At 21.1% G+C, this 15,061-nt stretch overlaps 3 protein-coding genes across 3 annotated transcripts; all 3 read right to left on the bottom strand.

Annotated features, from left to right (window-relative positions):
• Positions 1 to 1,964: 1,964 nt before the first annotated feature.
• On the bottom strand, positions 1,965 to 4,639 carry LOC128953248 (legumain-like). Its single transcript, XM_054298724.1, has 7 exons — positions 4,484 to 4,639; positions 3,836 to 4,030; positions 3,238 to 3,352; positions 3,050 to 3,169; positions 2,535 to 2,650; positions 2,236 to 2,439; positions 1,965 to 2,140 (listed from the first exon to the last, which is right to left on the bottom strand). The coding sequence occupies exons 2-5, from the start codon at positions 4,025 to 4,027 to the stop codon at positions 2,547 to 2,549; spliced, it is 531 nt and encodes a 176-aa protein (XP_054154699.1). The 5' UTR covers positions 4,028 to 4,030; positions 4,484 to 4,639; the 3' UTR covers positions 1,965 to 2,140; positions 2,236 to 2,439; positions 2,535 to 2,546.
• Positions 4,640 to 6,821: 2,182 nt separating this feature from the next.
• Positions 6,822 to 10,987, bottom strand: LOC128953424 (legumain-like). The gene is made up of 6 exons (XM_054298908.1): positions 10,903 to 10,987; positions 9,339 to 9,448; positions 8,809 to 9,003; positions 7,823 to 7,937; positions 7,614 to 7,733; positions 6,822 to 6,994 (listed from the first exon to the last, which is right to left on the bottom strand). The coding sequence occupies exons 1-6, from the start codon at positions 10,985 to 10,987 to the stop codon at positions 6,822 to 6,824; spliced, it is 798 nt and encodes a 265-aa protein (XP_054154883.1).
• LOC128953256 (legumain-like) lies at positions 10,948 to 13,675 on the bottom strand. The gene is made up of 7 exons (XM_054298733.1): positions 13,576 to 13,675; positions 13,220 to 13,414; positions 12,354 to 12,468; positions 12,159 to 12,278; positions 11,824 to 11,940; positions 11,196 to 11,567; positions 10,948 to 11,119 (listed from the first exon to the last, which is right to left on the bottom strand). The coding sequence occupies exons 2-6, from the start codon at positions 13,409 to 13,411 to the stop codon at positions 11,443 to 11,445; spliced, it is 669 nt and encodes a 222-aa protein (XP_054154708.1). The 5' UTR covers positions 13,412 to 13,414; positions 13,576 to 13,675; the 3' UTR covers positions 10,948 to 11,119; positions 11,196 to 11,442.
• Positions 13,676 to 15,061: the final 1,386 nt, after the last annotated feature.

The raw sequence follows: 15,061 nt of genomic DNA, 5'->3' as shown, positions 1-15,061 counted from the left end.
TTTAGCAGACTCTCTATCAATTGATCGGTGTATCTGTTAATACAGTAACTCAAAAAATATTACATTTTATTTTTTTTAATCATTTTTTAGATAATTTTTTTTAAATATTTAAAAAAATACATTAATATATAATTACCTTAAATTATTTGTCACTATAATTATAGATCTATTGATAAGCATTTCAACTAATTATATAAATTTATATAATTATTATTAATAATATTATTTCTATTATYAATAAWTGACCTTGCTACTATTTRTTTATTATCTAATATAGCAAATATATAATAAATACTTTACTAAACAATATATTTCTAATAACGATAATTATTTTTTTTAAATAAATATTTTGACATTTTTTTAGATTATTATTAGTATAATTAATAAAAATAAATAATAATTATAATCCCGARCGWGTGTTGAYCTAAAATATTTTAATTTTAAAAAAACTAAATATCAATATAATATTTTTGATAATTAAAATGTTACAGTTTTGTACTAAAAATAATTTAAAATTATTTTTATAATTTTTACTTTAAATAAACTAATAGTAATATAACTATCCACCATTTTTTTAATACTAAACTAATTTAACTTTTAAAAACTAAATATTAGTATATTATTACTAATAATTAAAATWTTACAGTTTTTTATTTTAATRAAAAAAATTACTATAATTATATATTTGTWGTTGTTAAAATWGMTTAATTTTATTAATATTTYAAATAAATCAATAAAATTAATTAGAAAATTAAATTACAATAATGTTTTTTTTGATAATTTTATTTTTATTACATAGCATTTCAGCTAAAWATTTATATACATATTATTATATTTCAATTATTCAAATTGACCTTGCTACTATTTTTATCTTATAKCAAATATAATACTATACTAAACAATATATTTCTATTAATGATATGTATTTAAAAAAAAATATTTTGATATTATTATTAGATTTTTATTATAATTTTTTTTCTAAAAGCTAATAATAATATAAAAATTAATAAATATCTGACTGACTGCTGATCTAAATTATTTTAATTTTAAAATAATAAATATAAAGATAATATTTTTAATAATTAAAATGTAACAGTTTTATACTGAAAATAATATAAAATATAAATTAATTATTTTATAATTTTTTTAAAAAAWAAYAATTAATAGTAATATAAATATTATAAAATCATCCAATTTTTAGCAACTAGAATATTTTAAATTAAAAAAACTAAATATTATTATATTATTACTGATAATTAAAAAGTTGCAGTTTTTATTATATCAAAAAAAATAACTATAATTTTAATTGTTAATACTTAATTTTAATTTATTTTAAAATAAATAAATTACAATAATGTTATTTATTTAGATTTTAATTTTAAATTTACATAGCATTTAAATTTTTYAAATTATTATTATTTTTTAGACAATAATCAACTAAATGGTTGACCGCGTAATCGGTAATCACTTGAGGTTTGTTTAGTTCAACTAATTTATTGCATATATTGACAAATATTTGCAATTTTTGTAATACATATATATTCTACAAAATAAATAATAATTAAAAAACAAAAACAAATTTTTTTATTTTAATAATTTGTATAATTATTTTTTTTTATATTCAAAAAATAATAACTAACCTTGTTTAAATTTAAACAATCATTGTTAAATGTGTCGACAAACTTGCGATAACAGTCATCACTACGGGTGCCGCCAATCAATTGACGGTCAGTTAGCATAGTATCGGTTATGTCGACATCATTGCTAATCATATGACTAATACTGTGGACATATTGCCGAAAATGTWGGTCAACTACAACCCGGCGCTCTAACAATGATTTTAAYTGTTGTACATATCTATCAACAAMAAAAAATATATATATATTAATTAAATTTATATATTAGTATTTATAATTTTTTTTAAATTAATTAAAATTTTTTTTACTAAACTGTAATTTATCCAWCAAATTATWGCTATATGTTAATTTCAATTCAAGTAAACGTACTTGAACATTTTGTTTGCTAGCATACTCAGTGCTATTATCTATTGGTGGCAATTGATAACTACTACTACTACTACTAGCATCATCATTATTATTATTATYAATTAMCATTATATTGTTCAATGATTTTTTATGACCTARTTAAAAAAAATTGTATTAAAAAACAATTAATTAATTTTACAAAATTTTTCTAAATAGTATTTTCTAAATAAAAAAAATTGTTTTTAATTACCAAAAAAATCGGACAACCGTTTTGTACCCATTGATAGTTGACCGTAACGTTGCGGGTGCTGATGACCCGGATGTTTTTTGGTCAGTTGCTGGGTTTCATCAATAACTTCCGTCCTATTCAATCGGTGCCACTGTTGATCRAGGGTACGGTGCTCYAARTCAGCCTGTTCAGTATCATTTAGATAAGCTGATAATAACCATGCACCTATTTTTTTAACATGGATGTTTAAGTAAGTTAAGTTAAATAATTTAMTAAAATATTATTATTTTTAATTATTTTTTTAAACAAAATTAATTTACCTAAAAATGTATTTAGCTTRTATCGTAATAATAAAAATAGCTAGACTCATTGCCCAACGATGATGTAACCGCATAGATATTTATATCCGATTTTAATGTATGATCAAACATTGAACCTAGATAAATTTATTTAGTTAGCATTATATTCAATATAAAATAGTTTATGGGAAGATTCATATAATACGTTCGCACTATTTTAAGAAAACTAGACCCCCTTCCTCCCTCGATATGTTCGCATTTTTTGTTGCAAATAGTTTTCTCTGTAAAAAAAATCGACTTTTGTTGACCCCTTCCCACTTACAAATGCAAATGTAATATGTGAATATCCCCTTACTGTATATTTATTATTATTATTATATTTATTATTATTATTTTGATTATTATTTTGATTATTATTTTCATTATTAATTTCATTATTATTTTGATTATTATTTTGATTATTATCGTAAAATATTTAATATTATTGTTAAATTTATTTAACTTTTACTTTTTTTAAATAAATTTAAAAAATTTACCTGATTCACATGTATCAATATAAAAAACTAGATTAGCGTAACGTTTATTTTTGTGCATATATACCAATGCATTATTCAAATCTTTAGCATGCAGATAACTTGATGGAAACATTACTAATCCTATTTTTTAAATTTTTTTAAAAAAATATTAACTATAATTAATTAATAATTAAAAAAACTAGGATTACCAGGTGATCCGTGATCGCCGAACCATAGAAATACGTTATCGTTTGGACCACTTTTCAGCACTTTTCGGCCCTTTTTCTCCAATTCCGGATCACCTTTAAGTACAGCTAAATAGTTCTGATAAAATAAATTTTAAAAATAAAAAATAATAATAAAATTTATTAATAAAATTTAATTGACATTAAATTAAAAAATTATAAATTTACTGTATATTATTTTCAACAAAAAATTTTTTTAAAGTTTTTATATAAATATATTTTAAATTATATTATTATTGATAAAATTTAGACATTTAGAAAAATATTTTTTTTAGAGTATATTATAATACTTATTTTAATTGTATTTAAAAATAAAATTTACATTTTAATAATAAATATTAATTTATAAACATTATAAAATGGTTGTAAAACATCTAATTTAGGCTTATTATGTATTATATTTAATTTCAAATTATCTATTTACAGTCTATTATTAGACTGTATTTTATGTTAGTAATAGTAAATTATTTTTAAGTATTAATTATTTTATTAATTTTTTTTAATTTGAACAAATTATTAAAATGTATAAATCAAAATTTAAAAAATGTTTTTTTATACTAACCTCTGGTGTAACATCATTGCCGGTATAATCTTTGGGTACGCCGTGATAGACATCGGGACCTCCGGGAACATTGATTACAATACCCGGTGTCGGGTTATTGGTATTGTTGGCAATGTCATCGTAATGAAACATTATGATATGATCATCGGGTATACCATACGACCGGAACATATGATAGGCCCGGTATATCATTGACTATGTTTTATTTAATACAAAATAACTATTTTTAACTAGCTTATTTATTTAATACACACACACACATACATACACACATACATACATACATACATACATACACACATACACACACATATACACACACATACACACACATACACACACACATACAAAAACATACACACACACATACATACATAAATACACACACATACACACACATGCACACATACACACACATACACACACATACACACACATACAGACACACATACACACACATACACACACACATACAAAAACATACACACACACATACATACATAAATACACACACATACACACACATACACACACACATACACACACATACACACACATACACACACATACACACACATACACACACATACACACACATACACACACACATACACACACATACACACACATACATAAACATATACTAACCTGATCGGCATAATTATACCAGCCTTTACTACCGGCAGCCAATACAACCCAATTGTTACCACCATTTACTAGAGGAGGACTGTTAGCTAATGGTACGGTATGTGCTGTAAATAATTTACACAATGATAATAATACAACTACTGTTAATAATAAAGTAGTCATTATAAATTTCAAATATTGTTTTAAAATTAAAAAAATAATATTAAATAATTTTTTTTAAACAGTATTTAAACAATAGTTTTTTTATAAAAAAAATTATAACAATAATAACTAATAATTTTATACTACATATTATATATATATATCATATGATTATTATTTGTACTTTAAAAAAATAAAATATTTTTTTCAAATTGTATACTTTTATCTATATAATGATAATGATAAAAATAATAATAATAGCAAATTTCAAGCTAACTTAATCAATTTTTGTGACTTATAAAAATATCATAATAATTATGTGCTTTTTGATGATTAGTTTTATTTATTAGTTAATAATAATAATAATAATTTTTTTATTTTATTATAAAAATAACACAATAACAAACTTTAAAAATATATTTAATTAACTAAAAAAATTATATTTACTAAAATATATATAATAATTTATTTATTTAATTAGCWAAATTACAAAAATAATAYATTTTTATTATTAATAAAATTATTTWWAATTAAAWAAACAATATCATRTACATTAATTTTACAAAATTTTAATGCAATAATTGGTGATATTGTCATATTATGATAAAGATATATATAAATAGTATATTAAACTATWAGTTTAATTATAATACACTTTTTTTAATGATTACCTCCCAGTGCTGAAAATTATAGTAACAAAAAAAATATTATTTAATCTAATATATAAKATTTTTATTTAATTTTTWTTTGTAAAAACATAAGTTTAAAATTTTAGTTTATTTAATTCAATAATGAAAACCAAAATTATAGTAATCTATTATATGTATACATAAAAAATAAAATAAATAAATTTTATTACATTAATTACTAAATTATTRTAATAAATATATTAAAAATAAGTTTTTTATTATCAACAATTAATTATCTAAATGTCAACAATTATTTACTACTAACTTAACTTTAATTAAAGTATTAAAACAAACAAAAAACAAAAAACATTGTGATATTATATTTTTTTTAAATTTTATTAATAATTATCATATAAAATAATTTAAAAATGCAATAATAATAATGTAATTATACTTTATAACAGTTAAAAAGCAAAACAAGCTATAACTAACTAATAATTTTATCAATTTTAAAAACTAAATATTATTATATTATTTCTAATAATTAAAATATTACAGTTTTGTATAGYTTTCTATTTTTTTTTATTTTAATTAAAATAACTATAATTTGCTACAGGTATTTAATTTTTATTAAAACAAATTAATAAATAAAAAAAAATGGACAACTAAGTTTTTTTTGTAATGTATTTTTAAATTTTTTTACATAACATTTATATTTTTTAAATTATTATTTTTTAGACAATAATCAACTAAATGGTTGACCGCGTAATCGGTAATYACTTGATGTTTGTTTAGTTCAACAAATTTGTTGCATATGTTGACAAATATATGCATTTTTTGTAATACATATATATTCTACAAAATAAATWAATACCAAAAAAAAAATTATTAATTTTATAATTATTTTTTTGTAAAAAAAAAAATAAATAAAAATCTAACCTTGTTCAAATTAAAACATTTATCATTGACAGTGTCGACAAAYTTRCGATAACAGTCATCGGCATTAACACTGTTAGCTAWCAATTGACGSCCAGTTAGYATAGTATCGGTTATGTCGACATCACTACTACTACTACTACTACTACTACTACTAATCATATGACTAATACTGTAGACATATTGCCGAAAATGTYGGTCAACTAATACCCGCCGCTCTAACAATGATTTTAATTGTTGTACATATCTATYRAAAAAAATCAAGTTTTTTGTAATTATTAATTTTTTATTTTAAATATTAGTTTTTAACTTTTTTTAATTAATTAAAAATTTAATTACTAAACTGTAATTTATCCATCAAATTATTGCTATATGTTAATTKCAATTCAAGTAAACGTACTTGAACATTTTGTTTGCTAGCATACTCAGTACTATTATCTATTGGCGGCAATTGATTATTACTACAACATTATCATCATCAACATCAATTGATATGTTTACTGATTTTTTATGACCTAGATAAAATATATTGAGTTTTAAAAAATATTCTATAATTTATTTTTAATTATTAAAAAATATTCTATAATTTATTTTTAATTATCAAAAAATATTCTATAATTTAAAAAAAATTATTAATTACCGAAAAAATCGGATAAATGTTTTGAACCCATCGAYAGATTACCGTARCGTTGCGGGTGCTGATGACCCGGATGTTCAGGGGTTAGTCCACGGGTTTCATCAATAACATCCGTCCTATTCAATCGGTGCCACTGTTGATCGAGGGTACGGTGCTCAAGGTCAGCAGCTTGTTCAGTGTCATTTAGAAAAGCATAYAATAACCATGCACCTAATTTAAAAATTAATGTATGACCCCCCCAGCCCCCCCCCCCCCCCATAAATTTATATTTAAACTTGAAAATTATTTTTTAATGTTTAAAATTTTTTTAAATACCTAAAAATGTTTCTAGCTTTTTATCGTAATAATAAAAATAGCTAGACTCAGTGCCCAACGATGATGTAACCGCATAGACATTTATATCCGATTTTAATGTATGTTCAAACATTGAACCTAGRTAAATTTAATAGATTTATTATTATTATTATAAAWTAGTTWAGTGRWGATTCATATATTACGTTTGTAACTATTTTAAGAAAACTAGRCCCCTTCCCKCCCAATGTTTGCATKTTTTTTGATATAAATTTTTTTTTGTAAAAAGTTTCTGTATTGGTCAACCCTCTTTTTCCCCCCTCCACAAATGCGAACGTAATATGTGAATCTCACCTATATATATATATAATAATAATAATAATATTTGTGCCATAATTGTTATAGAAACGCATCAATTTTTAAAATACATTATTAWTATTATTTTTTTAGTTTTTTCAAAATAAAATTTTAAAAATAAAATTAATTAAAATTTAACCTGATAAACATGTATCAATATAGATAACTAGATTAGCGTAACGTTTATTTTCATACATATATATCAATGCATTATTCAAATCAGTATAATGTAGATAACTTGATGGAAATAGTACTACACCTATTGTATATATTTTTATAAAAAAATAAAATTAATTATTAATTTTAATAAAATATAACAGTTTTAATTAATTAAAAAACTAGGATTACCAGGTAGTCCGTGATCGCCGAACCATAGAAATATGTTATCCATTGGACCGCTTTTCAACACTTTTCGGCCTTTTTTAACTAATCCGGGATCGCCTTTAAGTACCGCTAAATAGTTCTGACAAAAAAAACAAACAAAAAATAAAATAATATTATTTTTTTTAAATTTATATAATAAATCTAATTATTCCTATTAAATAAATAACACTGTAGTAGTATTAATACAGTATATTAAGCTTAGATAATATTTTTTTAAATTTATTTTCTAATTTCTAATTTATAAATATTGATTTTTTTCTAGATTATCAATAATATATTTTTATATATTTAAAAAAATATATTATTGCACTTAATATAGATGTAATAATTTGAAAATTTGTAAAAAAAAGTAAAATAAAAAGTTTAAAAAAGTAAAATAAAACTTTTAAAAAAAATATTAAGGTTGTGTAGTTGCTAATTACTTTAATTTAATTGTTTTGTTTTGACGTATATTTAATTGTATATTAATTATTTACAGTCTATTAAAATTGTTATTAAAATAATTATTATTTATTTGACGAATATTCTGTTAATAATTGTAATTATTTTTAAGTAATATTTTATTTTGATTATAATTAAAATAAAACTAAAACTGTTATTTTAGTTGTTTACTAAAGTGTATTTTTTAAAAAATAAATTAAACTTAAATATATTAAAATATATATAATATTAATTTTTAAAAATTAAAAAACATATCTGAATAAAGTCTAATTAATAAACTATTATTTAAGTTTATTATGTATTATATTTAATAAATTAATTAATAATTTACAGTCTATTATTAAACAGTATTTTTTATAAAATAGTTATTTATATGAATATTATGATTAGTTAATAGTTATATTATTTTTAAGTATTAATTATTTTATTTATTTATTTTTTTCTTAATTTAATCTAATTATTAAACTGTATTAAAAATATATTAAAAATATTTATTTTTTGATACTAACCTCTGGTGTAACATCATTGCCGGTATAATCTTTGGGTACGCCGTGATAGACATCGGGACCGTCGGGTACGTTGATTACAATACCCGGTGTCGGGTTATGGGTATCGTTGGCAATGTCATCGTAGTGAAACATTATGATATGATCATCGGGTATACCATACGACCGGAACATATGATAGGCCCGGTATATCATTGACTATGTTGTTATTTAATATACAATAACTTTTTTTAGCTAGCTTATTTTTTAATATATAAATTAAATTATAAGACATACACACATATATATACACACACATATTCACACACATATTCACACACATATTCACACACATATTCACACACATACACACACACATACACACACATACACACACATACATACACACACATACATACACACACATACTTTATTGAAAATTATTATTATTAGTATAGTTAGTTATTATACCATAATTAAGGTTTATATATATATATATATATATATATATATATATATATATATATATATATATACCCAATTACACWACTAACCTGATCGGCATAGTTAGACCAGCCTTTACTACCGGCAGCCAATACAACCCAATTGTTACTACCATTTACTAGAGGAGTAGGACTGTTAGCTAATGGTACGGTAGTATATGCTGTTGTAAATAATTTACACAATGATAATAATAATACTACTAATAATAAATTATTCATTATTAAAATTTTATCAATGAACTTAATATTGTTTTTATTTTTAATAATTRAATAATTTTATTATAATAAAAATWAAAATTAATTTTAAAAAKTAGTTTATATATAATAGTTTTTTTAYAACAATTACAACAATAATATGTAATTAATTTTTACTATTTGTATATCATATGGAATTTTTTATATATAATWTWTTTTTTTAAATCTATAGATTTATCATTTTTTTATTGATAATTATTATAGTTTTAATAATAATAATAATCATAGCTAGCTAATTGATTAATTAAATTTAATCWATTTTTGTGACAAATTAAAAATGTATGATTTAACACTTAATTAWATCAAAAWTTATTATCTCCTTTTATTRATTATTTTTATTTGTTTGATAATAATAATAATAAATATTTATTAAAAAATAGTATCATTTATTTAGTTTAACAGTTTTGTTTAGTTTATAAACTAAATTAATATCAAATAAATAATAATTTATTTAACTATAGTTCAATTAGAAAAATAAATAATATATTTTTATTATTAAATATAAAATAAAAACAATATACCTGTACATTAATTTTACAAATTTTAATTGAWTTATTTTTTTATATAATCWTATGATAAAGWTTAGATTATTTTTTTTTATTAAACTTAATTGATTACCTCCYAGTGYTTAAATTATAGTAKAAAAATTATATCATYTAYAATATTAAATATWATATTATATTTTTATTTTTAAAAAAAACATTGAAATTATTTAATATATTTTTAAAGATAATAATAGATAAAAATTTTAGGGTGATATGTTGTATTTATATTTGTTTTTGAATTAAAAAATATTTATTATAATTTTATACTTTTAATTAYAATAATAATAATAATAAATATGTAAATTATTTAATTATAATAATTTATTTATCAATTTTAAAATACATGATAATTTTTCTAATATTTAATTATTATACTAATATTTTTTTAACAAAAAATACTAAATTTTTATAGTAATAAATTAGTTAAAATACTTTAATTAATAATACTTTTAAATTTTTTATAAGTATATTTTGTTTATTATTTAAAATTTAAAATATTATATATAAATAGTAGTAATAATTGCAATAGTAATAAAACTTGAAGTGTTTATTATTTATTTTAATTTTTTTAGTATTCAAACAAATTGTTTCAAATTATTTTGTCGACAGTAGTCCACCAAATGGTTGACCGCGTAATCGGTAATCAYTAGCGGTTTGTTTAGTTCAACAAATTTGTTGCATATATTGACAAATATTTGCAATTTTTGTAATACATATATATTCTACAAAATAAATACAAAAATAAATAAAATTTATTAATTAATTTATTATGTTGATTTTTTWAAAAAAAAAACTAACCTTGTTCAAATTAAAACATTTATCATTGACAGTCTCGACAAACTTGCGATAACARTCATCGGCATTAACACTGTTAGCTAACAATTGGCGCTCAGTTAGCATAGTATCGATTATGTCGRMATCACTACTACTACTACTACTAATCAGTGTATGACTAATACTAWCAAATATTGTCGGAAATGTCGGTCAACTAATATCCGGCGCTCTAACAATGATTTTAATTGTTGAACATAGCTATTAAAAATATATATATAATTAAATTTAAATATTAGTTTTTAATTTTTTTTTAAATTAAAAATTTTTACTAAACTATAATTTTCTATCCAAACTTGTACTGTACTGTAAACGTAATTCAGCCAAWCGTATATCAGCATTATGTTTGCTAACTAACTCATAGTTATTATTATTATTATTATTATTATTRTCACTAATTGRTAGTAATGGATATTTTGATTCATCAATAGATTTTTTATGTCCAAAAAACTGTGACAAGGTTTTCGACCGCATCTCTAGTTGACCGTAACGTTGAGGATATTGATAGCCTGGATGATCGCGGGTTAGGTTTGGGTTTCATCGATAACGTGAGTCCTATTCAAATAATGCCATTGTTGGTCCAGGGTACGTTTATCAAGGTCAACAGTTTGATCAAGATCAATTAGAAAATGTGATAATACCCATGCACCTATTTTTAAAAAAAATATTTTTATATAATATATATATATTATATATACAGTTAATGAAAATTAAAAGTTTTAATTTTGATTAATATTAACAGTTAACTTTAGCTTAGCAAGGTAACTTTAGGTATATATACAGTTACCTAATATTAGTTAAGTTATATAAAGTACCTTGGCTAAAGCATTACATAATATTACTTAAATTWAAAAYTTTTAAATTGCATAAACTGTATATATATATAAGCACCCAGATGCTTTTACCTAAAAATGTTTCCAATTGTTTATCATAATAATAAAAATAACTACCATCATCAATTGGTGCTGACGTAACAGCRTAGACATTTAAATCACTGGTTAGTGATTTATTAAACATTGAACCTGGATGATTGTACAAAAAAAATAATTTTWAAAAAATATTATTATAAGATATTAGTTTATATTATTTATTTTATTTTGAATAAATGCWAAAATGCGCATGTATATTAMTTAATAACAATGTTGATTAATTTTTTTTAATTGTATAAAAAATAATAATAAAATACCAAGRTATATAAAATTATTTGATAATTGATRATACCGGGTATATACTGTATTACCTGAAAAGCATGTATCAACATAATAGACTAGATTGGCGTAACGTTTATTTTCGTRCATATATACCAGTGCCGAGTGTAGATCACTCGAGTGTACACCTAATTTCGGGAACAGTATCATACCTATATTTTTTTTTAAAATTTAAAAATATATATATAAATTAATTTTAAAAAATAATAATTAAAAACTAGGATTACCAGGTGCTCCGTGATCGCCGAACCATAGAAATACGTTATCGTTTGGACCGCTTTTCAGCACTTTTCGGCCCTTTTTCTCCAATTCCGGATCGCCTTTAAGTACCGCTAAATAGTTCTGACAAAAAGCAAACAAACAAAAAAATGAAATAAAAATAAATTTATAATTATTATTAAACTTTTTTTATTAAAAAAAAATTATTTAATAAACTATCTATTTTTTTCCTATTAAATAAATAACACTGTAGTAGTATTAATACAGTATATTATTAAGCTTAGATAGTATTTAAATAATAAAAATAAAATACAAATATATTTATAATTATTATTATACTATTTTTTTTTAAAAAATATATATTATATAAAAAATGTCTATTTTTYCCCAATAATTTAATARCATTGTAATATTAATATTAATATTAWTATAGTAAGTTTAGATAAAAATTGTTGATAAAAATTTATTTTAATTTCTAATTTATAAATATATTATAGTTTTGTTTTTCTAGATTATAAATAATATATTATTTTTATTTTAAAAATAATATATTAATGCATTACAAGCAATTTGTATCCAAAAAAAAATAATAAAAATAAAATAAATTAAGTTAGATAAATTTAAAAATAGTTTTTTTTTTAAAAAGTAAATTAAAACATAAAAAAATTTATGTTATAATCGCTACTAATTAAATAACAATAATTTATTGTTATTTTAACTTATATTTAATTGTTTAATTAATTATTTACAGTTTATTAAACTATTCAATTAAATAGTTATTTTATATTATAGATTAGATAATATAATACCATCAAAAAAAAAATATTCCCYAATAATAATAATATTAATTATTTCTACTGAAACCTAAACTAACCTCTGGTGTAACATCAGCACCGGTATAGTGTTTGGGAACGCCGTGATAGACATCGGGACCTCCGGGAACGTTGATTACTTTACCCGGTGTCGGATTGTGTGTATTGTAGGCAATATCGTCGTAGTGAAACATTATGATATGATCGTCGGGTATACCGTACGACCGGAACATATGATAGGCCCGGTATATCATTGACTATGATTTTATTTAATACAGTTTTTTAGCTAGCTTATTTTTTATAATATATAAATTAAATCATAACACACAAACATATACACACAAACATATATATATATATATATATATATATATATATATACATACACACACATACACACACACCCACTAATACTAACCTGATCGGCATAGTTGTCCCAACCAATACTACCGGCAGCCAATACAACCCAATTATTTTGGATAATATTATTAGTTGAAGCATAATTACCGTTTACCGTTACTACTAATAATACCGGCAATAAACATACTAATACTAATAATAATTGTTTCATTGTTTTAATTTAATTTAATTTTTTTAATTATAAAAACTATTAATTTTATTTTATTTTTTTAGTTAAATCACAATATTTATTATTATTACTAAATAAATAATTAAAACAATATATAGAATATATTTATATATACCAATATATTGAACTTACACAATATGTACTTGAACCATTATCAATAGTTTGATTATAAACACTTTAACATTTGAAAAAAAATTAAAACAGTTATTACAATTTAATAATCACTATTGTTTAGAGTAATTGATTTATTTTATTTATTTTTTTAAAATTGTTTTATCAATTATTGTAATATAATATTGGTTTATATTGATAAAAAAAATTACGTTGGTTATTATATATAATAATTTATATAGTTTCAAAAATAGTAAAAAACAAAATTGATTTTACATTGCTTTATTAATTAATTGCAAAAAAATATTCACACATACACATACACATACACATACACATACACGTACACATACACATACACATACACATACACATACACATACACATACACATACACATACACATACACATACACATACACATACACATACACATACACATACACATACACATACACATACACATACACATACACATACACATACACATACACATACACATACACATACACATACACATACACATACACATACACATACACACATACACATACACATACACATACACATACACATACACATACACATACACATACACATACACATACACATACACATACACATACACATACACATACACATACACATACACATACACATACACATACACATACACATACACATACACATACACATACACATACACATACACATACACATACACATACACATACACATACACATACACATACACATACACATACACATACACATACACATACACATACACATACACATACACATACACATACACATACACATACACATACACATACACATACACATACACATACACATACACATACACATACACATACACATACACATACACATACACATACACATACACATACACATACACATACACATACACATACACATACACATACACATACACATACACATACACATACACATACACATACACATACACATACACATACACATACACATACACATACACATACACATACACATACACATACACATACACATACACATACACATACACATACACATACACATACACATACACATACACATACACATACACATACACATTCACATACACATACACATACACATACACATACACATACACATACACATACACATACATTTTATTTATTTTTTAAATTCTCAAA

This window comes from Oppia nitens, unplaced genomic scaffold, assembly GCF_028296485.1.
Source record: "Oppia nitens isolate AA-2021 unplaced genomic scaffold, nextdenovo-longstitch-racon4-pilon3 scaffold21_pilon_pilon_pilon, whole genome shotgun sequence".
Taxonomy (NCBI): Eukaryota; Metazoa; Arthropoda; class Arachnida; order Sarcoptiformes; family Oppiidae; genus Oppia; species Oppia nitens.
The sequence above is the reverse complement of the archived record's forward strand: the minus strand, read 5'-3'. Positions and strand labels throughout refer to the sequence as shown.